We start from the raw sequence: 27,144 nt of genomic DNA, 5'->3' as shown, positions 1-27,144 counted from the left end.
ATGCTTTACTCCATTCTCCACTTTCTGATATCAGGCTGGCAACATGAAACTCATCAAGGTAGAAATCCTTCCCCATAGGAAGTCAGCCAACACAGACCTTGGTTCATTCCTTGCAGGCTCAGTTTCCCCTCACTGTCCTTCTCAACACACAAGTGATACAGGGAGCAGAGCTGTCTGCCTGGCTTGTTCAGTGCTACTTCACCCAGAGCCTAGGTGCACGCTGCCTAGAAATCACCAAGTCCTTGCTAAACCCTTCGGACTATAGTTACAAAATGGTGATAATGAAAGTATCACTTTCTACATAGAGATTATAAAAGCAAAGGCTAATCAATTTTTAAAATTTAATTTTACCCTAATAGGCCTCATGGGTTTCTACTGATACTATATACAATTTAGAATGGTAATTATTGACCTAGATATTTACAAAGCATCCATATTGAAATTAGCATTACTGATCTGCAATAAATTGCCCTCTATCAGTCAAAGCTTCTGGAGGCCAGGAAAGTGTGTGAAACAGTTCAAACGTCATAGCAATGTTTCTCACAGATATTGCCATATGTGTCATTGAAAACTGAATATAGACAGCCTGGGGGTAGCACATGATATAAAGGTGGGAGGTCTTCAACACTGTCACTTCTTTTCCTCTGGGGTCTAAATTTAATTTAGAATTACTTTCAAGAAGCCATGTGTAAACCTTAACATAAATATTATCTCGTTTTTATTGATATCTTGTGACCTTCATGAGATCGAGCCCTGATTTTTTTTCTTTATACCTGATTTCATCTCCACTGAGAGAAGTTTTGGGTTTTATCAATTTGCTGGACACAAATCTATAATATGAAACATCGGAGTAGGATTAATTCCCTCATAAAATTTGGAATAAAGGGCTAGCAGAAACTGGACCTTTATAAGCAGAAATCCAGCACACCCCCATTGCACAAATCAGGAAAGTGAGGTTCAGCAGAAAAAAAGGAACACCATTTTTAAGCTCATCAGTGGCACAGCTGGCAAGAACTGAGAGCCCCTTGTCCTTGCTTGATCTACTGTTAAGCACACCTACTGATTTGCTAAATCCCAAGGATCATGAAGGTGATGACGTCATCTTTTCTGCATTTGTATCTTTTAATCTTTCTCATGTGACCTTATAGCAAAGACATATAGTTTGTCCCATGACCTGGAAGAGGTACTGAATGTACACAAAAGTGTTCCATGAATGAAGCTGCCCTGTACAAGACTGAATTTTGAATTCTAGTCAAGTCTATTTCAATCAATGCTGGACACAAGCCACTAAACTAATCTGCTGGGTCAAGAACTACTAATAGATCTGATACCACAGTGTCTGTGTCTGAGCATAGACCTCCTTTTTGAAATCAGCCCACAGAGTGGATATGAGCATCATACACCAGATGTATGTGCCACAGTGCCTGGCTAGTAAGTGCCCTTCGTAAATGGGTAGAGGGGCAGAGAAAAAGAGCAAGAGAGAGGAAGAGCTATGCATTTTAGAGATAAAGATATGAGGTGTCTTTTTTTTTTTTTTTTTACATTTAGATTATAAAGTCTCCTAAAGTCATTCCCATAAGACATTTCAAACCCAGTGACTTGAACAAAGGCTGTGCACAGAAGAGCATATTTTCACCCTATGCACCGTGCTGGAAGTCGACACTTAAGTTCATTAGCCGGGCATCACATTGCCTTCTCCGTTTCCTAAAAATGTCATTTCAGATCACAGCAGGCACAGAACACAGCTCATTCTCAGCCCAGTGTTGAATTTTTATGTAGCAAGATGCTGTGGAAAATAAAGGCATTACAAATACATAGATAAATATTTGCAGGGTGCCTTAGTATTTTCATAAACATCTACTCTGTGGGGGCTTTTCTAGTCTTACACTGGACGTGTTCTCCTGTTTCTATGCTGTTTTCCTGAGTCGGCAGCTTTGCACATGCTGTCTCTGGGCCTTTTTATGGCCTTCTCTTTTTCTGTTGTTGTTTTGTTAGTTTGGTTTTGTTTATTTGTTTGCTTTTTTCTTTTCTATCTTTTTTTTTTTTTTACTTTTTTGTTTATTCGCTTGCTTCTTTGGTTGGTTTTGTTTATTTGTTTTTTTTTTTTTTTTTTTTTTTTTTTTTTAAAAAAAAACGCAGGGTTTTCTTGCTGCGCAGCCCAGACTGGGCTCACACTTGACATCCCACCTCAGTCTCCCAATTCCTGGGATTATTACATTTCAACATTGTTCTACTTTTTAAACTTTTTAAAACTGCATTGTTCCACTTTTATTTTTACTTTAAATTTCCTTTTTTAAATTCTGCAAACTTTATTCCAGCATTTTTTTTTTTTTTAAAGAACGGGTCTCACTTTGTAGCTTTGGATGCTCTGGAACTCATTCTGTAGAAAAGGTTTACCTCAAACTCAAAAAGAGCCACCTGCCTCTGCCTCCCAAGTGCTGGAATTAAGGTGTGCACCACTACACCTGGCCTTTATCCCAGCATTCTTCATGGTCTCTACCCATTAAGCAGTCATCTACCTCAGACCACATACCTTGTTCAACAAAGTATTCTACTGGACTCATTCTGGAAGGCTTTAGAAGAAATCCTTCTCTGTCTATACTCTCTTATGGGGCTGTTGGGCATGTCACTGTGTGGGAGAAGATGGAGATGAAAACCAGGCTCACCAGGTTGGTGAGAAAATTAGTTATGGTCTCTGATGCCGTAATCTGAGCTATAGAATAAGACTTGAACATTGCAACATTTTAGATAAGTTATGTTTGTATTTATACAGGTTGAGCAGAGGTCATCGTTGTCCAATAAAGGATCCCTTCATTAACATATTCTCCCACACTGCCTGTGGATCCACAAAGCTCCTTTAACAAGACGCCTACCCAGACCACTCTTGACATTTCAACTTCTCCAATTTAAGAAAATGAGATGAAAATTAACTTCCTGAAAATCAGATTTGAAATTTTAAAATAATATTTTAAAAAAGGGTTGGGAGGAAGGGTTGGAGAATAGCTCAGGGAAAGAGCGCTTCCCAGGCATAGATGAGGTCCTTGTTCTGTCTTCAGTGCTGCCATTTATTTTAAGATGGCAGTATCATCAACAAATTAAAGTGGTGATGTCCATATTCTGCTGCAAGTTTGTTTTTCAGCACCCTGAGGCCAGTAGCCATTATATCCTTGGGAAACCAGACTTTGTCGGGAGGTGAGAACTAGACAACAACATTTTTTTTAAAAAAAGAAAAAACCTTACCCAGGTGATTTCATGAGAAGTTAAATTTGAGATCTCCTGTGCAAATGGTTTGTTAATGAATTATTTCCTTGCCTCCTCATAGCATCCCACTTAAATACCTAGTATTATCCTGGAGCCTAGGAGGAAGAAGTCAGTCTCTGCAAGGTCACACAGGTAAATAGAAGAGAAGCAGCTTCAACAACGTGAACATAGAGTAAAGTTCAGAGAAAACAGCAAGGAACAAGAACAGCCCACAGAGAAAGCAACCCTTGTCTCCCAGAGAGTGTTAGTAGAAAAGACAAGCTGAGGACTATGGGTTTCGAAAGACTTCCACAAGGGAGGCACTTTGAGATCTAATCAAAGTTTATCAGCTGAACACATTGCAGGCACCACTTCTGTCATTTATCAACATTCAATAGACATTTATCAAACTGCATCCACAAACAAAGTACTTACTGATAAGCTAGCTGTGAGCTCGCTTACAGTAAAGGAGACCGCTGCCAGCCTGTGCAATGAGATTTGGCTTTGACTCCTGATGCTTGGGGAACACTGGTGTCCATTGAAAAGCAGTGGAGGCTAGTGAAGTGGGTGTGCAACTGTCCTCAGACAGTATTGATATAAATGAGGCCAATAATCCCAGGTTAAAAGGCAAGTTTGCTGCTTAGTTACTGATACAATATACAGACCTAACAGGCTGGCATGACAGCTGCCTGAAACAGTGGTTGAAGAAGAGAAAAGGATTCTTTGCTAACACTGAACCGGGAATAACTCTGCATCATCAACAACCTATTAACTCCAAGATGTAAAGTGCAAAGACCAAGATGTGGAAATCCTCTCTATGAGAAGGTAAATGGTAAATTGGCTTCACATGAAACACATTTAGAAGCCTTCTTGCAAACATTTCTTATTTTTTCCTCTCTAAATGTTATTTTTTTCACACCTTCTAGTCAACCATTTTAACCCATTCAGCTAACCCTAGCATTTGGTATTCGCTTGGTGCCAGACTGTCAGCACCAACCTGCAGCTACAAGAGTCTGTGAGGAAAACTTATTTCAGTTGACTTTTTTTTTTCTGTACCTCCAAAGCAACAGATCATTCCGGATGCTAAAGAAAGTGTTCTGACTTTTAGCGGCTAAAAGAACAGTTGTGGGAAGACACTAAAAAAGAAAACTCCTAGATGGCAACTCCCCTGTCTCCTTGCTTTGCTGATATACTTGCTCAGCGAGGAATGAAATATCTAATGCCTTAAATATTAAATCCAATAACAAAGAGTTTTCAACTACTTAGATAAGTTCAAAACTACCTTCTCTTCATCCAGCATTTGATCATCTTCAGAAAATCTGCAGTGAACCCAAACCAATGGCATCCGTCTTAGCAGGTCCTAAAACATCCTCAGTACTAATGTGCAGAATTAACTTTTGGCTTTATAGATGTCCTTGTTTTAGTTGCACAGCATTTGAGCTTCTTACTGTCTCCGTTTATCAGGATGAATGTGGATTGTGATAAAAGTAAGTAAAGAAATGTATGTCAACCAATGCTTCTGAGTTAAGTGATCATATGCAAAATAGCTCAGGCCTTTGAAATTAACCAACACAGGTCCAGTACACCTCATTAAAAACACCTAGGATAAGAGTATTTCAGATTTTAAAATTCTGCAACATGGTATATATGTATCAAATAGCTTCTTAATATGACCCAAGTCTAAACACAAAATTCATACACAACCCATACAAATTGCCTGAAAGTAATTTTATACAACGTTTTTAGTAACCAAGGCATATCATGGGTCAGTATTGAATTTTCCACTCACAATTTATAGTATTTTGCCATTTCCAATTGTAGAAGAGTAACCTGTATTTTTGGCATCACATACATCTACATCTTTCTTCAGACAAAGGTGAAAACGCAGAGCAATAAGCTCATATGTTCATTCATTATTTCCATCTTTTAATGAAACTGAAGGTGAGGAGGGCACACTGGCTGTTGTGTTTTACAACAGCTACAACACAGAAACTTTTAACTGGGGCAATTAATTGATATCTTGACACAGATAAAGAATCAAAGCAGCAGCTGGTGCGGGCATGGGCTCCGCTCCCTACCTTGGGAGCTTTGGCGTGCTTCCCACACCTGGCATCCTTGACAAGGCTGAGATCTAACAGCTCCGTCTCCTGTAAAGCAAAATGGGAGGTTGTTAGGAAACCACACAGATCATTTATCTTTGTTTTATGTTATTGACATCACTTTAAAAAATATTATCATCTCGAGGTTTGCCTGAGGACTTAACTTTGGTAGGCTACCCCTTACCCCCGTATTATATCTCATTGAATCAGGAGGGGGAAAAAAAAAGATCATCACTTCATCACTAACTTCTCAGTTTAACACATATTCCAATATATTTGCTAAAGCATCTTTAAAAAGTTAAATGCATGGTTTGCATCCCTAAATCGAAATCCTCTAAGACATTGGTTTTCAATTTCCCTAATGCTGTGACACTTTAAGACAGTTCCTCATGTTGTGGTCACACACACACCCAAACATAAAATTATTTAGTTGCTATTTTATAACTGTAATTTTACTATGGTTGTAATTACAAAATACCTGATATGCAGGATATCTGATACCCCCACAGGGGGCATGACCCACAGGTTGAGAATCACTGCTTTTTTTTTTTTTAAATTGGGTATTATATTTACATTTCAGATTTTATCCCCTTACCCCACTTCCCCCCACCCACCCAGAAACCTCCTATCCCATCGCCCCTCCTCATGCTTCTATGAGGCTGTGCCCCTACTTATCCCCCGCCCCCTCTCCCCCCTCCCCACCCTCACATCCCCCCCCCCACTCTGTGATTGTCCTTCATGGGACCAAGAATCTCCTCTGTCACCTATGCTGGAAAAGGCCATTCTGCCCTACACATACAGCTGGAGTCCTGGGTCCCTCCCTAAGTGCTCCCAGGCTGGTGGTTTAGACCCTGGGGAGCTCTGGTTGATCTGGTTGTTCAAAAGAAATTCAACTTCTTTGTCTTACAGTTGAAAAGAAACCCTTGAGTCCCTAGCTCAATGCAGTTGGCTGTGAGGGAAATCAAGAATATAAGATTAGGGAGGCCAGAGGAAGGACCTGATCCCATCTGCTTGTTCACACACCTAATGTGTCTGTCTGGCCAATATACGGATTCACATGTGTGCATGCGCGCGTACACACACACACACACACACACACACACACACACACACACCACACACGCCAAATCTGCTGCCAGCTGGGGAAAGGCTAATGCACAAGGATCTGTAGCATTCCTGGCTTTGTCTTTACATAGGGAGGACAGCAGAGATAGATTCTCAGAGAGGATCAAGTAGGGGAAGATGCATACAGGCAGGAATGGTGAGCATAAAGCACTCATATAGCAGACATGGAAAGGCATATCTATGGCAGTCCATATCTATTAAATGACCGTTTCCCATGGGTAGAATAAAACCCATCTATACCCACATTATAAACTTACCAAAGTTTGATAGTAACACTCTCTATTCAAAGCTTTCCTCTAAGTTGATCAAATGAGCTGAAACATTGCTTGTTTGTTTGTACACAAAACCCAAACTAAGTTCTCAAAGAACTTAGTAGACATCATTACTTTTATATTGGAGATAATGAATATTGTTCTGTACTGCCAGCTCCAGGGAAGGTTTCATTTCCCAACTTGTGCAGTGATAGTTAGTGCCAGCTACCCTAGGGATTCATTCTGATAGCACAGAGCTAAGAAGCCTCTCTCACTGGTGTGTGAAATTGTGAGTTCAGGAAAATCATCAAGGGCACCATGGAGTGGGTAATGTGGCATGAGGAAGACCCAGGTGGAAGTGCTGTTCAGGGGCCCTTTCAGCTTGAAAGGGATGGTTAAAATAGCACCCCCCTGCTTCCATTTACATCCAATACCATTCCTCTGGGGCTTTCATTGCAGAACTCAAAGCACAGGACCACAGAACTGTTACTTATGTCACTGAAACTTCTTCCATGTTAATTTTCCAGAGTTAATAGTTTTAATGACTCAGTCCATTATAAAGCACTACATGGTGCCTTTCTTAGCTCATTTGACAGTTGGTGCCTTCTAGCTTTGCAGAACTTGCTGGATACAAGTTGTGTCGCCTATTAAATGGTGACAATACCACACACAATAGTGGCTCTCAGAATGTAGCTTGCAGTAGAGTAACTTGGAAGGCTTAAAGACATTAAGCCTGAGAATTTTATTTCTAATAAATTTCTAACTGGTGCTGATGCTGGTCAAAGGACCGGCACTTTGAGATATGCTAAGAAACACACATTTACAGGATGCTGCTGTATGTTTTTTGGGTGAGCATGATGAATAAAGGCTATATAACAGTTATAAATTATATGAAGACTCTCTAACACATTTTCCTATAGGGAGCTGTCAATAACACCTCCTGAATATAAAACTGTGACTAATAGTGATTAATCTAGGATTGGGTTGGATGTAATTAAGGGAAAACACCATAAACTCCTAGTTTTGAACATTCCTTTATATTAAATTTGTCCTGCAAGTAAATATCTTTAAATGTTCAGAAATTTAAGCAATCATTAAAATGGTATGATGTTGCCATTTTAACACTAAAAACACTGAAGGGTCTTTAAAGCAGTGAAGTAGAGGTGTTTTCTTTAAGTTCTAAGACCATCCAGCTTACTCAGGTATGTAAAGGGAGAACTCAGCAACAGGCATCTGTTTTCAGCCTACTACTCTGGCTTGTCTGGGTATGTAAGGCAGCAACAGTAATCTGGTTTTGGCCTACTATGGCACCTTCAATGACTGAACCATAGTACTAGGACCACCAACAAATGTACTTACATATTGTGCTTCTTTTTACCTTTATAAGTATGGAAAAAAGTGAATCAGCAGCCATCAAAAAGGTTTGAGGGAATATTGTTTCAAATTTTTGTTTTTAATGCGAAATGAGAAAAGTAAGGCCTGTGAGCTAAGGAAAGACTAAATGGTCTCCGATGTATATATTCAGCAGAAAGATTTCAACTCATCAACCACAAACCTACTGTGAGGGAGATGAGCCATGAAATCCACTGCAAATTCGGGAAAGAATACAATTTAAAACGCAACTCTTTGCAGAATAACAAGTTCTGTGCATTGTTACCAAATTCCATTAGTCACCCAATATAATAGCATGCTTCAAGTTCACACAATACATAATCAGACCAGCAATTACAGCCATAAACATTTCACAGCGAAGATATTAATGACTGGGTGTGTGGTGTGATTAGATGTACCTCCACATGTGGGATATTCATTAAACTGCTCAATCTAGATTCACCAAAACAAAAATCCATTAATATATTGGCTGCCAAGCATCTTTCAAATTCAGAACTGGAGAATGTTTCAGGGATCATGCAAAGAGGGTTTGGAATTAAGGAGAAGCCTGGGCATAGACCCTACTCTTTGTACTTTTAACTCTATTCTGTTTGTGAAAGGGCGGCCTAATATGTGCAGTGCAGCTGTCAAAAATCCCCGCGCTCTCTCCCCATCTCGGCCCTTGTTTCATTCATTCCACAGGCATCATTTTTGTCTCTCATTTTTTTTTACACCCTGCAATGTAAAGAAAGACCAATGGGAATAGGATGCACCATCCCTGAACAAAGGTGACTGTCTCACTTTCTTTATTTAAACTCACTTAGGTGGAGTATAATGCAAGCAACATCTACCTAGAAGGCAGAAAACTCAAGTTTTCTCTTGGAGCTAGCACTTGCTATCAACACAAAATGAGGCCGACTGATGCAGATGTTTGTGTACACCAGGTAACCCACGTTGCAAACATGGGTGCAGGTGCCAGCAACATCATGATTATTGGGGTGAGGTCTCTATTTAACAAGCAAAAGTAATACATACGTATAAATGCTAATGCTTATAACATTTCCCATTTTGAGCAAAAAAGGGAAAAGTTCAAGTAGAAACATTGGAAGCTGCTTAATTGGTGACTTTTCTGCTGCTGTCATACAGTACCATCATCAAAGGCAACTTAAGGATGACTGAATATATTTTGGGGCATGTATTCAGAGGGATGAGTCCATTATGGCAAGGGAAATAGCATCATGTGGCAGGTATTGACAGTAGGAAAAGGAAGCTTCCTGAGCACATCTATAGCAGCAAGTATGAAGCAAAGAGGAAAACAGAAGTGGGGAAAGCTTTTGGATTTCCAAAGCCCACTTCTAGTGATGTATATCACCCAGCAAAGCTGGACCTCCCCCACAGCCTCCTAAACAGCACCATTCGCAATGGATCAAGTGTCAAAGTGCCTGCGTTTATGGTGGACCTTTCTAATTCACACTCTAGAGTTGATAAAGCATATAGAAAAAACAGTAAATATATGAGAATAAAAAATAAGATATGAAGATTAAAGATATTTCATGAAAACTTGAAATAATAAGAGATGCAACTTCTAGAGAAAATTGATTTCACTTTCATGTGCCAAAATTAAATCTGAAATAAGATGAATATTTGCAGTGGAAAAAGAAACCTGAGATTATTGCTATGCTACAGGTTATACTATAATTGTCTATTGATATGGAGTTTCTGGGGTTTTTTGTATGTGTGTGAATATTGTGACAAAGATATTACGCCACTTCTCCACAACTAAAGTGTTTGGGCTAAGAGTCCAGGGCAGAGGTTGTATCCTATCTTGGTTTATGCTAGGAATGATAACCTGATAAAGATGGTCAATGCTGCCCGACTTTGGCTCTATAACAAGAAAAACCTGTAAAATATCATTAACTCTCAATTTTACATAGAAATTCAATCTGATATAGTTGATGAAAACAACCAATGACATGAAAAACTGGCTGATACAGTATGTTAAGTCCTTACCACATTTCCATGTTCTAAAGACCATGTCCAGAAGCCAGTGCTTTTCAATATCACTTTATTTTAAATAAAGTCTGACTGTTACCCTTCCAAATTCTGTCTCAATGATATAGTCAAGAATACAGACAATATAACAGAAAATGTGGAAATTAAAGTTATTTGTATTTTCTTCTCTCTTTCTTTTCCTTGGTTTCATACTTCTTCAGATATAGAGCATCCATCAAAGACTAGGGATCCTATAGTCTTTCAAAAGCTAAATCCTGTAAAGAAAAGATAGCACTTCAACAAGCCAATCATCATCTCTAATGCAATGTTTAATCCTAACGGGGCTCCTAAACAAGTAACACATCTTATAGTCTTTCTATTTCACTTTGAATGGGAGATGTTGCAAGCACAAAATAGAAGATAATAAGCAAAGAAGATGAAGCCTAGGGAAAATGGAGGGAAGTGTGGTGACTAGTCACTTGACACCCATGCTGAGCTGGAAGCTGTGGAGTGGTTAGGGGCCTGGAACGTAACTGCCACTTTGTTCATTTTACACATTCTTGTGTAGCGCCTGCAATTTAGCCCATATTCAGTAAATACTGAAGATATATTTTTGAACAAAGAACCCAAGGTTGGCATTATGCCAGTGGGTAGATTTCAGTCTAGATATGTCTTCTTCAACGAGTGTTCATTCACAAGAAGAGTGAATTCAGAGTGGAGAAACAGAAGCAAGAAGCATTAGCCCAGAAATAGATGTCCTGCTGAGAAATTTATGACAAGGTTAGTTCATGAAGGCGGCAAAGGCAGTCTGCTGGTGTTAACCCCCAGGGGGGAATACAAGGAAAATAAGCCATAAGCCGTGCAAAGGCCCCAAAGAAGGAACACATGACATGCAAGTTTAAAAATGCCATGTGCATGAGACAGCATGGCTAACTTCCAGCCTCGTAAGACACTGTGGCAAGTATAAGGGCGTGAGTCAGTATTCTAAACGTACTTAAGGCAGTGGTTCTCAACCTCTTAAGGCTGCCACCCGTTAATACAGTTCCTCATGCTGCGGTGACCCCAACCATAAAACTATTTCCGTTGCTACTTCACAGCTGGAATTTTGCTACTGATATGAACTGTAATGTACTTTCAGATGGTCTAAGTTGACCCCTGTGAAAGAGTAGCTCCATTTGCCCTTCCCCAAATGGGTTGCAACCCACAGGCTGAGAACGACTGACTTAAAGCCTCTGTCAAGTTTTGAACATGAGCTTCCAGATCATCAGTGGGAGATGTCACTTTGGCCTCAAAATACAGTTTCTCAATATTTGTGGCAGAATTGCCCCAGGAACTTCATAGAGACCAGTATCTACATGTGTTCACACCCTTTGCATAAAAATATAGTATCTGCATGCGACTTAAGCAAACTGTCTTAGGGTTTCTATTAGCGTGAAGGGACATCATGACCTTGAAACTCTTATAAAGAAAAATAATTAATTGAGGCTGGCCAATAGTTTCAGATATTTAGTCATTATCTTCAAGGAGAGAAGCATGGCAGCATGTAGACAGACATGGAACTAGCGAAGGAACTGAGAGCATTACATCTGTCAGTCAGCAAAAGGAAATTGCTCGACTCAGCCTAATTTGAGCATATGAGACCTCAAAGCTTGGCCCCACAGTGACACACTTACTCCATCAAGGCCATACCCACTCCAAGAAGGCCACACCTCGTAATAGTGCCGCTCCCTGTGGGACAAGCATATTCAAACCACCACACACACACCCTCTGTGATACTTTAAATCTTCTCTGGATTACTTATAATGCCCAAGGCAATGTACATACTATATATATAAGTCATTATGAAACTACATTTTGGGGGGAGGAATTAAGTATAAGAAGTAAGTCTGTACTGATTCAGTAAATATATAACTACTTTCTTTTGGAACGTTTTTGATCCACAGTTGTGTCCTGTTCAAAAATACACAGCCAGGGTCAGAAAGAGGTAACGTTGATTAGGAGTTCTTGAATGACTTGATCTTCATTGTAGATTTGATATCTGGAATGAGCAGAAAAGGACGAACTGCAAGAACTCAGAGGATAAACCAGAAGACCCTCATATAATCAATGCCAAGAAAAAGTCCATCCATGAGGAGGAGGTTAGTTGTTAGTAAAACTTATCGAGAGCTTGAATCAATGAGACAAAAAGTTTATTGAAGTTTATTGTGATGGGATTAAAGTTTCTTCAACACAATGCGGGCAGACATGAGCAATGTAATTAGCACTAGCAACAGAAATAGTAAGTAGAACTATTAAAAACGAAGACCAGAGATATGCCAAGAAATGTAGAAGATGATCTGCAGGAGACACTGAATTGAACACTGCAACAACACTGATGCCTGTAGCTAATTCTTCCCTTTGACAGATTTGAGAACCAACAAATTCACCATCACTATTGGGCAGCTGGGTAATTTTATCACACATATCAACATCTTTGCCACTTGTAGTAAGGGGATGCTAAGGTAGCCCTATGACAGCTGGGCTTTTGTATAAGCACTTCCATTCAAATATGGGCACAATCACACTGGCTTTGACCCAGGAGACTGGGGTAGGGGTGAGACACTATCAAGTTCATGATTATTCTGGGAGAGATGACAAAGGTAAGAGAATTTTGCAGAATGTATGTAAGCTTTCAATCCGATATTTAACCAAAAGTGCCTTCTCAGAAGACCTAGAAATAAGAGACTGGTGGGAACAGAGGCTCTGAACTGACTGCAATGTTGTGACTATCTAAGAAAAGGAAAATCACTAGGAGATAGGGATTCAGATGAACAATGTTGAGAAAGTAGACCTTGACAATTACCTGAACCTAGGTAGTAAATTAGAGCTAAATGCGATTCAGCCACCCAGAAGAATTTCTTGCATCCCAGTGAGGCCCCAAACAGGTGTGATTCTGACAGACTGAAACTGTAAGAGAGATGTTTGCCATTCAGTGTGTGCTAGTTTGTTATGAACCAGGAGAGAGCAAATACACTGCTCCCAGGGAACACCTCAAATGATAGCATTATTTTATTTTGACCTCATAATATAATCCATCACTATGAAATACCTATATCTACCTTAAGGATGACTAATAGAAATACATGAAGTCTATAAACGGCATGCTTGACTTTACTAGTTCTTATTACCAGGTAGCTCATAGAGGGAGGTGTATGGTGGTGTATTTGTTAAGGACCCAAGTAATAAACAATAATATCAGTGTCAATAACGATTACACTCATACAGTCTTCTGCAACTCCCTGGGCTGAGAGCACATACTCATTTCATGCTAATCAGATTAAGGGATAACAGCATTCATCATTTTGCAAACGGTTTCTTGAGTGCTAGAAACAATCTCCCTGAATATTTTGGGTGAGCACAGAATCTAATTTCCATAAAAGGTCTTTTGAAAGAAATAGGAGATGCTATAGACTTATCACGAAACAAGCTGCTTCCACTTGTGAATTTCAGATGATTTTAATGTAGCCAGACTGTCCTTTTGAGTCATCTAGAACGTTATCATTGGCCTATACCTATTCCACTGTGGCTGAGCTGCCAGCAGAATTTTAATCTGGCCATTAAAGCTGCTACTATTCTATGTTTTAACTTTACTATAGCTGAACATACAACTTACCATATGCCAGTTATACTACTTAACCTTCATGGCTCAACATAGTGGTTTTGAGAATATGGTCCTTTGGCTGAGGATGCCAATACTACTTGAAATGTGCAAAATACAAAGTTTTTGTCCTCCCATAAATATACTGTACTAGAAGCTATGGGGTGGAACCCAATAATCTTTTAAAATAAGCCTCAGGGTGATTCAAATATGATCCAAGGTTAGAGAACTTCTGCCCTAGATCTTAAATGGAGACAACGGCTGCCCACAGCGAAGCCTAATTAAGCAGAGCTAGGTAGGACATTCAGACACTTGGACGAGCTACCTTTATGCATTTATGAAAGAATTGCACCAAAGCCCTTACTAGCAATGAGAGGACTGCTCATCAAGAGTCTGAAAAAAGTTTGTTTTAGATTTCTGTGTCTATCAGCAGCAAGTGTATCCTTGTAGATTAAAGCAACCATTTTTATGCTGAGCCCTGGAGGCCAGGCAGAGGGTCAAAGTCACAGTCTAAGTACGGCTGGCTTAGTTCCAGATGTTCTGATTCAAACCCTGTGCATGATACTTCTGAGCTGGCAACCAAATAATCTTCCCTTTCTCTCTAGTTACAAAATCTGGTGATCTCTGAAGTACACATAAATGGCATCCAGCCTTGCCTTCCCTGTGTAGCCACTTGATGAAATCTACCTGGAGAAACTAATTTTACAACCTTCAACTATTTGTTTTAAAACAGACAGAAGACATTTTTCAACACTAAGTTCCTTTTGTCTGACCGAGTCTGAGTTTGAGCCATGACAGGTTTCCAAGACACTTTTAATCTTATGTGACATTTTGAATATGTGAGGAGTTAATCTACTTAAATTGACAGATATATAAAATAATGCTTCCTTTTCCTTTTGCAATGACTTGCTTCTTAAGATCACATTGAGTTTCCTGGCAAGGCAGAGGGATCAAACTGAGTCTCTTCCAAATGCTAATTTGTACCATATGGGGTTGGGAATCTAATGGGGAGGATGAGGCCTAATGAATTTTCCTGAGGAGAACACTCAGAGTCAATCAATATATGGGCCCCGAGGTTCTCCTGAAGTGCTCCGAATTTAAAAGCAAACTTTCCTTTTGATTCAGCTACAGATCAGCCCCAGCACTAGTGTAAGCACAAAACAAACCAAGCGATTCATGTTAAGCACTCTGGAAAAGTTTAAGCCCTCCCAGGTTGTCTTTCATTTATTCAGGACATCCACTTCCATTGCTGCTCACCGGGCTCCCTGCCTGGCCCCCTTTCTAGCTAGACACCACCTCCCATGGTCTGTTTTACTCTCACAATGGGCACTGGTGATCTTTGACTACCTTTAGCCTGCTAGACACACTTCACAGAGGGGAGGAGACAGCAGGAAGTATTGGAAGGCTGTGTACCCTGGAGCAAAGTCTTGAGCTTTTGACTGACAGGTGCAGAGAGGATGCCCAGCAACCCCAGCACAGGGCAGGACAAAGTTCCAGATACAGGTTTTATTCTGAAGCTCTCGGGAGGGCATAATTTGAGGCTGGGGCTCTAGCTGGCAGTTCAGCCTTGCCTGCCCTCACCCCAATCCTCTTGGGCAGCCTCAGTGGCTATTATTTCCTGGAATTCCTTCCTTAACACACCTTTTAGATGGACCTCCTTGCATGGGTTGGAGGTGATCAATTCAAAGCACAGATCTCTTATCATTTATAACTAATTTAGAAAATAAGGTTAAACTGGGAACCAGCCAGAATCGTACACACTTCCTGCTAATAATTATTGTCTTTGGCCTTGCCCTCTTCTGCACGTCAAAGCCATCCTTATTCCATACCCTCTTAATAAGTACTCCTTCCGTTCAGATTTTGTGTCAGTGCTGGGCAACTCACCTTAGATCATTCATAGCTTATAAGCTATTTTGACCCTTCCTGAGAGACAGACAGACATAAGCAAATTATGTGCCAACAGTTTGAGCAAACGTATAGCAACATCGTTATGTAAGAGAAGGAGCCTGATTTTAAAGGAGGGATATTTCTTCCTAGGAAAATCAGAGCTATAAAAAGCAGTCATTTAACTAATCCCACAGTCAGACTTAATTTTGTCATACTCAGAGCTAAAAAGAAACATGTTCATCCCTACTGTGTGACTTCCTCCTTGCTAAGGATGGATTTCATTTTTACCACCCACTCTGACTCCTCTTTTAAAAAAAAAAATCTGAACATAATGGTACACATATAACTTTATTCCAAACCTGAATAAAAATGATTCATAAGCCTAGACTTGTTGGGTGATCAAAACACAAAAAGACATTAAGTTGGAAGGGGGGGGGGTCTTGGGAGTTCATGGAGAAGACAAAGGGAGAGATGGAAAGTAGATATGACTATATACATGAATTCTCAAAAACATAGAAAAACCATTTTAACCCCAGCAAAAATAATTAGATTTTCCAAAAAAAAAAAAAAAAAAAAATAAAAATAATATTTTCTAGGTGTTTTCAGCAATATTATTAACTTTGTATTGCTACTTATTAGGAAGGAGAGAAAGGATGATGACTGAAGTGAGTCTGACACTGGGGAGTGATTAGGGATTCAAGACAATGCAGGTTGAATAAAAGTAAAGAGTTCTGATTTCAAAACTGCACAAAGGGAAAACTTTAAAAGTTCTCACTGTAGAGCACTAGAATACATAGGAGGCTGTGAATCCATTCATTAGCTTGATAAAATAAGAATGCACAGCATAACATCACATTGAGTTACATAAATATGCTTGTTAATTTGTCAGTTAGAAATATATGTGTTTACATAAGTACACACACATGCAATCACAACTACTGAAAAAAGAGGCCATGAATTTGAAGGCGAATGGGGTTAGGTTTAAGGGAGGGTGTAGGGGGAGGGAAGAGAATGAAGAAATGACACAATTATATTATAACCTCAAAATGTCAGTAGGTTTTTGTTTTTAAGAGAACTGTGTGGGAGAAACAAAAAGGAGCCGGTAATCATGTGAAGCTCAAATTCAACACTCATTCAGTGAAACTCGAGACAACGCATGCATATTCATAAAGGTGCCCGGAGTGGGCGGGGCCCAGGTTCTGAGGACAGAGACAAGAGGATCTGTGATCCTCAAAAACTAAGGCTGTAGTAGCTAATATGGAAAGGCGAGGGGAGAGATCTAGACCTGCTAGAGTTCATTTAAAACGGAGGCATTGTAAAGAATGTAGAAACTCCAGTCTTCACGAGGGAGGTAGGAGGCAGTGGGTGGGTTAGCACCGGGGAGAAATAGTGAGTAGTCTTCTCACACTGTCCTTGAACGTCTGCATAGGGACCATGGAGCTGCTCCCATTAGCTTTCCTGACAATGAGAAAGGAAGTAATAAGTTGTGAAAACTCTTTTTACAAGGCCTAATGTTTGCCCTGATTACTGCCCAGAACAGCAAATCCAAAGAAAACAAACAAGGGCAGCAAAAGAAGGCATTTGTTTGCTCCAGCACGTCCCTGACTTGACCTTTAGGAGAACACTGAGAAATCGTCACATTTACTCTCTCTATCTGAATAGGTTGAAAAATGATGACAACAGACACTTTATTTTAACCAATTGGTGAGGAGCACAGAGTCATTCAAAAGTTAAAAAATGCAAAGTTGGAAGAGAGTAAAAGACCATTAAAAAGTCAGATGCAAGTGGCAGAGACCAGAAGGACTCTCGAGTAAAGCTACGCCCTGAAAAAAAATAAATAAATCACACAAAGAAAACACACCACTGGGGCAGGGCTAAAACAAACCCACATTAAAACACTACAACCTAAGATTTAAGAGGGGTTTGTCTCCTGCTGTCACTATCTGTGCTTGTTCCTATTACACACACACACACACACACACACACACACACACACACACACATACACACAAAATTTCTGGGAAGAGAAAATGAAAGGAGGCAGGAGAAACTAGAAAACATTCCATAGGTGCTAACCTAGCATAAGCCCAACATGCTGGGGTCAGCCATGGGCTTATCTCTCTGCATGGAGGCAGAGAGGATAGAAAACACTAGAGGTGTAAACTAGAAGAGGCAGCCAGCTCTAGGTACTACAACCCACCTACGCTCACGAAGACTAACTAAAGATCGTGGCAGTAGTTACAGCATGGTCTCCTGAAAATCTGCTCTAACAGAATGGTTCAGTCCCCTTTACATCCGGTTTCTGCGCATGCTCAGACCAGAACTTCCCCCTTGTCACTGTAGAGAACTCCGAGAACAGAGAATTCACTTAACGGTGCCACAAAGTCAAGTGTAACAAATAAACAGAGTCCTTAGATGACTTTTCTCAAATTCTAAAGTGGGTGATGGGCTGAGAAGCATTGGATGATGGAACTGTTCCCCAAAAAATAGTTGGCACAGGCACAGTGCCAGAGAGAACTTCTCAATTAAATGCATAGTCATTTAAAACAATTTCCTTGTAAAACATAGCTAAGGGAAAACATCTAATAGAAGATAGTTCTTTTGCCATAGATGAGGTAGTGGGAAGCAAGAGCCAATAATATGACCAGTTGCCGGGAGATGTCTTTTGGCTCCAGATCATCACCTGTAAGCAGAATTCTACTAACTAATCCCAGTGATCAGCTTTGGATATGAGCCCTCTATGTTGAGCCCCACAGCCTCAGACTTCCAAGACAGAACCAATTTTGATTGTTGTATGTATCCATTTCACAACGAATAAAGCCATGATAAAAGTACTTTATCCTCTAGAGTTCTGAACTACTGAATCTTACCATTTCTTTTGCAGCCTAAATATAGACTGACTTCACTCACTCTGGGTATAAATTTTTTTTTCAAAAGAAATAACTCATGAATCCTTAACATGGGCCTCAAGTTCCCAAGAGGACAGATCACCATTTTCAATATTGAAAAATGTATCTCTTCCTGTGCAGATAAAAGTAAAGCATAATAATAAATTTTCCTCTGAATTACTTCCCGTGTTTTAAAAAAAACAGTAGTACAAAGACCATATAGCTCTGGAGATATATTTCAGTGGAGGATCCATTGTCTGGCGTACATAAGATCCTGGTTCAATCCTCAGCACTGAGGATATGGGGAGGGCAAACACCCATGCCCTCCCCACCAACAAAAAATCCTATCTAGCACAAACATTGGGCCACTCTTGTGAAACTACTTTATCTTGCTTTTTCTTAAAATTCCTGTTATTTTCTTGTGCTTTTCCTTAACAGGGGCAGATGACTGCCTGCCTAGCTCTAACCCAGCCACTCCTATCTTTCTACGGATCCATCCTCTTCATGTAGGCCTCACTGGAAAAATCTGTCGTTTTGCACATCCTAGGTTATGTAGATTTTCAGTCACAAGTCAGATGAATCACATTTGCTCTATGTGGGTCAGTCAAAATTAAGTACAGAAATCTCTTAAGTACCAAAATTGGTCCTATTCTGTCTTATGATTATGGAATTAAATTAACCTGAGTCTTAAGCACTGTATGTCTTTCGGCGTTATTATTTTTTTTTATTGCAAAAGCTAGGCCAAAGCAAATAGTCCAACCTTACAGGAAGTGAACAGACTTCATAACTTTCTCCTTCGTTCCTTTGTTATTGCTTGACGGGAGCTTTTCAGAGTGTAGTCCTTTACTCAGTGCAGTGAATCATCTGGGAGCTTGTTAAAAACTCAAGTTTTTGGACCCCACCCAAACCCCCTAACTTGGAACTCAAGGGGCTTGGAAACAAGAGTCTCAGCCTTAACAAATCGCTACAAATGATTCATGTGTATCCTTCAGTTTGAGAATCTCTGGGTGTGGACAATTATGGATTGGTGACAAGGATGGTCTATACCTGGGTTTCTTGTTCTGAAGAATTTCTTTGCTTAAAAGTATTTATAAAAACATATAATCATAATGATATCAAATTCTATTCTTAAACAAAATGTATAACTGAAAATTTATATGAGAAAATATCTGTACAAATACAAAGAAAATTAATTCCAGATACAGCAGAGTCTGGCTTTATATTGTATATATTCTGCAAGTCTATTTTTTAAAGAACGAGAAATCAGCTTGAAGAGGCTCATAGTCTCATTAAACACTATTTAATGTTAGAACTCCAATGACCCTGATAATATTTCAATTATATATAAGCATTGCTGAATGCTTTAAAAACTTGTTCTGATGGAATTCTTACTAATCAACTTATAGGACACAGAAAACGGAGGGGTCGTCACTCCTAGAATGCTGACACTGTGCCGGCTTCATCATGATGGCTATGCCCTTTCTCCCACACTGGAATGTGGGTTTTCACAAGGAATCCTTGGTGGGCATATACATCTCAAGGCAGCGGTAACTCGTTGGCACCATGATGCATGCTCTCCCCTACCACTTCAGAGAATAGGAAGGAAATCCTTTCTCCATCATGGGCTATGTTTCCCAACATCCCTAGCACTGTGTGAATGTGAGGAGTGATCACAAATGAAGCAAGAATGGAAGAGAGATGAGAATCATGTCTGATCTTATTCTTTCCTCTTTGTTTTTTGTATGAAAGATGAAGAAACCCTACAGGATGCTGGATCTAGTAGATTAGAGTCTACCTGAACATAAGCTGAAGAAAGCTACCTTCTATAAGACGCATCTATTCTAGACTACTTAGATCATGGGAAGTGCTTTTGTGTATATTAAGCTTTTTAAACCCTGAACCTTATTTTGTTACAGGAAACAGGATTCTCAAAATAATTACAGAGCGATATAAGCTTTAAAAATATGGCAGATGTCATATTCTCATATTGTAATAAAAAGCATATAAAAATAGAACATTGGAAAGTCAAAAATCTTATAATAAAAAACATAATTTTATCGCCATAATTTAGAGATGAAATTGTGACCACTCTGTGTAAGGGTTTTAAGAGCCACACCCAGTTACCTGTACAACTTGAACTTTATTGTATAACAATCTTCTCTAACCCCCAGAAGCCTCAGTCCACTGGTTAACACACTGAATTGTCCAGAAAGACAAAGATCCGTGAAATTTATAGCCAGTGTCCCTTCTAAATATTTATGCTTATGCTCACAGATTAGCTGTCAGCTTTTGCCAGGCATGCTTCTTTTTGCAGTGGGAAGTTTTTATTTCAGAGACTCATACCTGGTCCAAGCGCTGAGAATTAGTGACTGTTGAGTGCCCTGCTATAAATGGGACATCCGTATCACTCCCTCCAAGGCTCTGAGAATATCACATAAGATAGACCAGAAAGAATGAGAGTTGCGGGTGGGGTGGAGTGCTGCGGGGACACTGTCTTCTGGGCATTTTATGGACATTACAGTTTTAAACTTATAGTGGCTATGATTACCTGCAGGAAACTGGATTTGTCAACATCCTGTCATGGGAGAGGGGACTTCCCCCTCTTCTCTCTAAGTTCTCTCTAAGGACATATAGTGAACAGTGGAAAGGGGAAGGCATTTTTGTCAGTGGTACAGCTACTGGTGAGGTACCTGTAGTATTGTACATCTTCTCTCACCCATGCTCTAATGAAACTCATAGAGCTTTCTTTTTCATAGAAGAAAAAGAAAGAGATGTGGGAGGAGACAAGAGGAGGGATAGAGGAAAAGAAGTCATGAACAGAAGAGAATTGGTTCAGAAGAGGGAGGGGAGCCAATGTGAATGGGAGAGGAACAGGAGAGGCTGAGGCGTGAATATAATTATAAGACATGAATATGTACGTAAATACCATAACAAAACATTATTATGTGTTGATATATGCTAATAATTCATAAAAAGAAAAAAATATAGCAAGCATTCACCCACATATATAAGATTTAGTAGGTGTGCTTAAATGCTATGGTCTCCCTGAAGACTGCTGCTATATTTTTCTGTATATATAGACATTTCCAATATACCTAATTAATTTGAGCCAGTGACAGGAAGCAATGATCCTGAGCCAGCTCTGTAGTGGGAACTAAGAATATTGGCATCCAATCATGTTGAAATGATTAGCAATAATGTATGGGGTAAACACTGTGCAATACTAAGCATCCATCTCCCAGCAAGCCCTAGTGTATAGATCCTCTACCATTTGTTATCTCTCTATATACTGAATACCAGATTTAACTATCTAAAATAATTTTGCATGTTTTTTTCATTGTTATTGTGGAGGAGGTCTGCACTATTTACAAATGAAGAGACACAGTTCACACCCTGAGCCCTGTTGTGTGGAGAAACCTGAGGTTCTAGTGGTAGGTTTTCACCCACCAGTCCTCTCAACCAACCTACATTCTTTTTATTCTATTCAAATGTTATTTTCAGCCCTTCTGTAGTTTCTTTTCTCTAGCTTTGTCTATCTTAGAGCTATTTTTGGAAGTTTTTAATTGTGATAAAATACATTCAACTTACAAATTAGCATTTTAATCATTTTAAGTGTACAAATCAGTGATATTAAGTGCATTGAGACCACAATGCAGCCGTCACTGTCATCTGAGCCTTTTATCTTCTCGAACTGAGATTCTGCCCACATGAAGTAACAATACTTCATTATCTGTTCCCCATCCCAGCTCTTAACAAACATCATCCTACTTTCATCCTTGGTCCATTAAAAGACAAAAAGAAAAATAATTCACTTTAGAACTGTTTGGAATTTATAGAAAATTATGACACTATAAACAGGTATACACAGAACTTCTGTATATCAAACTCAATGGCCCCTATGGTTAATATCATATATTAATATGATAATCAGGTATAATTATTAAAATGACATTGACACTTTGGCCGAAGTTCATCTTTTATTCATATGTCTGTAACCTGACCCATGATCTTTCTCGTGTGGCTCATGTCATCAAATATGACATTACACTCAGGTCTCCTATGTTCCTAGATGGTTAGTGTTACACATGCTTTCCTTGTCTTTGATAACCTTGATATTTGACCTCTATCTTTACCTTCCCCTCTATATATATACCCAGGGCCAGACAGTTCTGAGCAATGCTCTAAAACTCTAAAACACTGACCTACATCCACACCATCCTACTGCAGCTCATCTAAGTAACTTGTCATCAGTGTGACTTAGTAATGATGACTGGCTCTATACCCTGCCTGCGGCAACATTTACCAGGCTTCTTAAATGTAAGGCTGTCATTTGCATCTCCATTTAAAATGTGCTTCCTAAAAAGAAAAAAAAAAAAGTCTGAGAAGCCTCATTTAAGATTTAGGAAGTTCTTCACATTGAGGCTTATTATGTAGATCAATTATATAGGATAATTATGTATGAGGAAGTTATTATTCTTCTAAATAATCTGCTTACTCTTTTCATTGAAAAACAACAGCATGAGTTCACCAGTATTAATTTTATAGTTTGGGATACAACCCAATATTAGATTTTATTTATTTATTTATTTATTTATTTATTTATTTATTTGCTTTAAAGTGTTCCAGCTTTGGGTGTTGAGGTCTCCTTCATTGACTTCTGTGTCCCTTTGTTTTATCTCCTGCTGTTCTCAATACTTTCTTTCTGGCTTTTTTTTTTTTTTTTTTTTTTTTTTTTTTTGATATTCCAGAATCATTTCCCTCTCCCACCTTTCTAGTCAGTTATTTCTCTTTGTAAACTGGTATTTGAAGTTGATGTCATGAGTCTGGGCCCATTCATTTCTACTAAGGTGCCATAGCTTCAAGGGCCTCTGAGTGGACAGAGATTGAAAATGTCTCAATTAATTTGCCACAATCATCCACATTACAATTTCTTCCATATGTATTCATCTGTATAGATATTAAACTAAACATGGATTCACAGCACAATCTACAATGATAGATCACGAACACATAGGTCATTGTAAGTTCCTTCCTTTTAAATAACAACTACTCACCCCAACAGTGATAAACCTTGGTTCTATAATCAGCTATCCAACTAACTACTCCACTCCAGCACACATTATGGTGGTCTTAATACAGTGGTCTTGGAACTGTCAACTCTCATCTCCATGGGAAACAACTTTATTGGCTAGCTATACAAATATTTTTGCTTAGCTTAATATATTACATTTATTTCCAAAGTTATCTAAGTCAGAAAGTTTTTTCCTAACTCCCTTTAGCAAAGTTGTTTTATGTATCTGATGTGTGTGTGTGTGTGTGTGTGTGTGTGTATTTACTACAACTTTCATTCTTTCCTAAGATGCCTTTGGATCCTAAAATGATGTTTAAACCTCTGAATTTGCTACGGTGCATTTGGTGCTAAAATGAGCTATGGGCTTTTATAAATGCATAGTGCATGTGCCTGCAATTCTGGTGTTACTACACATTGACTCCTATCTAAAGAACATCTACTGTGCTTAATTTTTTCAATGCCCTTTACACCTTGGAGCAACTAACCATCACTTTCCCATCTCTATGCCTTTGCCTTTTCTAGAAAGCCACACAAACTCAGCAAAAACACCCTTTCAGACTGACGGACTTTACCTCAGGTTTATCCAGGTGCCTGTCTGGTTTGATACTCAGTTTGCTTTCATCACTGAATAGCATTTATTCTATTCATCATAGCTTATCCCTGCAGCCACTGAAGATATCTTTGCTTCTTTTTGTATAGTCTGTATGCAATTTCTTTATCAGAAAAGTTTTCAATATCTTCTCACAGCTCATGTTGCTTTCCTTCTTTTGCATAACAATAACTTCTATGACACAAATGCTTCCCTTTCAATATAGTTGATCAAAATTTCCTCTCAGAAATCATACTTTTGATGTCACAGCTGAAATCCAAAGTTACTCAAAATTATTCTCTCTCTCTCTCTCTCTCTCTCTCTCTCTCTCTCTCTCTCTCTCTCGTGTGTGTGTGTGTGTGTGTGTGTGTTTGTGTGTGCGCGCGTGCGCGTGTGTGCATGGGCACAGACACACACACAGATCAGGAAGCAACTATGAGAACATTCTACATTATTTACTGAGACAAGGGCTCTCTCACTTGGCCTGGAGCTCCCCCAGTAGGTTAGTCTTGTGGGACAGAGAGTCCCAGGCTTCTACCTGTTACTGTCTCCCAAATGCCGGGTTGAAAAGCATGCGCTGCCACACACAGCTTTTTAAAATGGGCTTTGCATTTGGAACTCAAGTCCTCCTGCTTGAGAGACGAGTAGTTTTGTGACTGAGACATTTCCCTGGCACCAATTTTGTTTTTGTAAAACAGGTTTTATTGGTTTGCATTTTGCATTCACGCCTGTCACTTATGTGAACTAGCTACGAGTCATTTCAGTTAATATTTTGTATAAGGTGTAAGCTCCACAGTTGAGTTTTGTTCATGTTTGCATATGGACACTCATTTGTTCAAAGCCTATTTGCTGTATAGACTTTACTTTCCCCATTGGGTCATTCTTGTGGCTTTATAAAAATCTGCTTACCATATTCATTACTTCCCCTTGACCTGTATATCTACTTATTTTTTGCCAAAATCATGTTTTCTTCATTACCACAATTTTATAGTAAATTAAAATCAGGGAACGTAACTTCTTCAGCTTCAGTTTTCCATTTCACCGGCATAGTGACTAGGGCCGGCTCTTTGAATTGGCAAATAAATCTTAAAACCAGTTTATCAACATATCAAAAAGTTTTCTAAAACTTCGATAGGGATTGCATTAAATGAATTGTTAAATTGGGAAGAAACAACATCTTTACAATATGCAATCTTCCTACTTGTAAACGAGTAATAGCTCCAAATGCGACTAGATCTCCTTTGATTTCATTCAACAGTATTTTGTAGTATTCTGTACACATCTGACTGACATATCTTATTTAATTTTTCCACAAGAAATCTAAATTTTTATGGTATTTCAAGTTCTAGTGTCTCACGCTTCATACGTAGAAAAAGAACTGATTTGTTTGGGGGTTTTTTGTTTTGTTTTCTTTTTGTTTTTTCAATTGATCTCAACCCTACAATACTGACGAACTCATTATCTATTCTGGAAGATTTGTTAAAAACAAACCCTTTGGGTTTTCTTACACAGAAAATCATGCCATGCATATCAAAGTATTTTCCTTTCTGCCTTTCATTTGGGTCATTTCATGCTCTGATTCCCTTTCTTTTTAACTGGATCATATTCAAGTCTTTCCCTGCAATCCATCAGATGCCCATATTTCTCCTTCTCAAGAGTGTGGACTGTCCACCTAGTCCTACAAACAGCCTGGCACTTTCCCCGCATTGCACAGATCCTTGTAAAGCACACCCATGCTCCAGCAGTATTAAGTCTCCTTACTGTCCAGTGTTCAGTAGCAATGCTACTGGGAAGAAAACAACGAACTGCCTCTCCCCTCATTTCCTTTGGAAATAGAACGGTAAAGACTGCAAAAAATTCACAGGCTCTGAAGACATACGAAATTCAGACACCAACTGCATGGTTTCCCTGAAACTGCGGTCAATAGAATAGTAGGAGTACTTTGGTATCTTGTGTATTCCATTGCAACCAGATAAAGGGTTATGCTTCGTCAAGGGTCCTTGAACACTGACTGTGATGATTATGAGAGCTAGGTCATTTGCTTTTTATTTCTGTCCAAGTGTCCTTTTCTCCAGCTGCCACCCGGGTAATCTTTCCTTCTCATTCCTCTAATTACAACTGGGTTCTCTGCTGAAATTCTTGTTTTTAGCTGTTTCCTTTATACTACTAACGGTCTTATTATCTTTGTTAATCTTTTGAGACCTGTACTACCGGTTTTATTTGAATTGTTACAATGAAGTGTTCTATAGCCTGTATGCAGGTATATATTTATATATGGGTGGATTAATAATGTGTGTATGCATAAGCTTTTTGAATATTTCATATATATGTATTTACAATTCAAACACAATTACTTTTAGGTGATAGGTGTCTGCTTTTAAGTAAATATACTGTCCTTGTTTTATCATAAACTGAGGAAATAACTATTAAATATGAATTAAAATCATTGGATCCAGCTGATAATCATAATGGATGTGCTCTAGTTTAGTTTAAGATTCTCACTAAATAAAGAAAATGGCGAAGGCAACAGTGGCTTTAACAGTTTCCGGCCTATTTCCTCCTACACACAAAAGGGTGGAGGTAGGAATCCAAGGGTGGTGAGGATACATCATAAATGTATCTGGTTCTGGCTTTTTCCTGTGCAGCACTCCTCTGGCTTTAGGTAGAGATGAGAATTCAAACATCATCCATGCTTCCATCCTTCTGGGATGCAGCAGAAAAAGCAAAAGGAAGTACAAGTGCCTCTCCCTCTATGAAAAGGTCCTGGAATCCCCACTGGCTTCTTATAGGCACATTTAGCTGCTTGGAATAGATGCTGAAAAGAACATCAGAGTGGATGCCAGGCCCATTATATGTGGGCTCTTTCTTGTCTAGAGTAAGGACACTACTTTCTGCATGTGTTTGTAGGAGTTTAATCTTCACATTTCTTGGGAATCAGATGCACATCTTTCAGACATAGTGGAGTCACTAATAAAGCCTCACTTCTCTTGGAT

At 39.1% G+C, this 27,144-nt stretch overlaps 1 protein-coding gene and 1 long non-coding RNA gene across 4 annotated transcripts in view; one reads left to right on the top strand and one right to left on the bottom strand.

Annotated features, from left to right (window-relative positions):
- Positions 1-27,144, bottom strand: part of Plcb1 (phospholipase C beta 1) — a 664,193-nt gene that overhangs the window by 451,816 nt on the left and 185,233 nt on the right. Inside the window, 1 exon segment of the mRNA XM_076929813.1 lies at positions 5,319-5,387. Within this exon segment, the coding sequence (XP_076785928.1) occupies positions 5,319-5,387 (69 nt within the window).
- The window catches only part of LOC143441441 (uncharacterized), a 51,700-nt gene continuing 28,535 nt past the window's right edge, over positions 3,980-27,144 (top strand). The window contains exons 1-3 of one of the 3 annotated variants that reach the window (XR_013108830.1): positions 3,980-4,065; positions 8,911-9,030; positions 12,109-12,217. This is a non-coding gene — a long non-coding RNA (uncharacterized LOC143441441). Of the gene's footprint in view, positions 4,066-8,910; positions 9,085-12,108; positions 12,218-27,144 lie in introns of all 3 variants that reach the window. The other 2 variants (XR_013108831.1, XR_013108832.1) reach the window with 2 other exon arrangements.

The sequence above is a fragment of the Arvicanthis niloticus genome, chromosome 2 (genome assembly GCF_011762505.2).
Source record: "Arvicanthis niloticus isolate mArvNil1 chromosome 2, mArvNil1.pat.X, whole genome shotgun sequence".
NCBI lineage: Eukaryota > Metazoa > Chordata > Mammalia > Rodentia > Muridae > Arvicanthis > Arvicanthis niloticus.
This window is presented reverse-complemented; position numbering and strand designations above follow the sequence as displayed.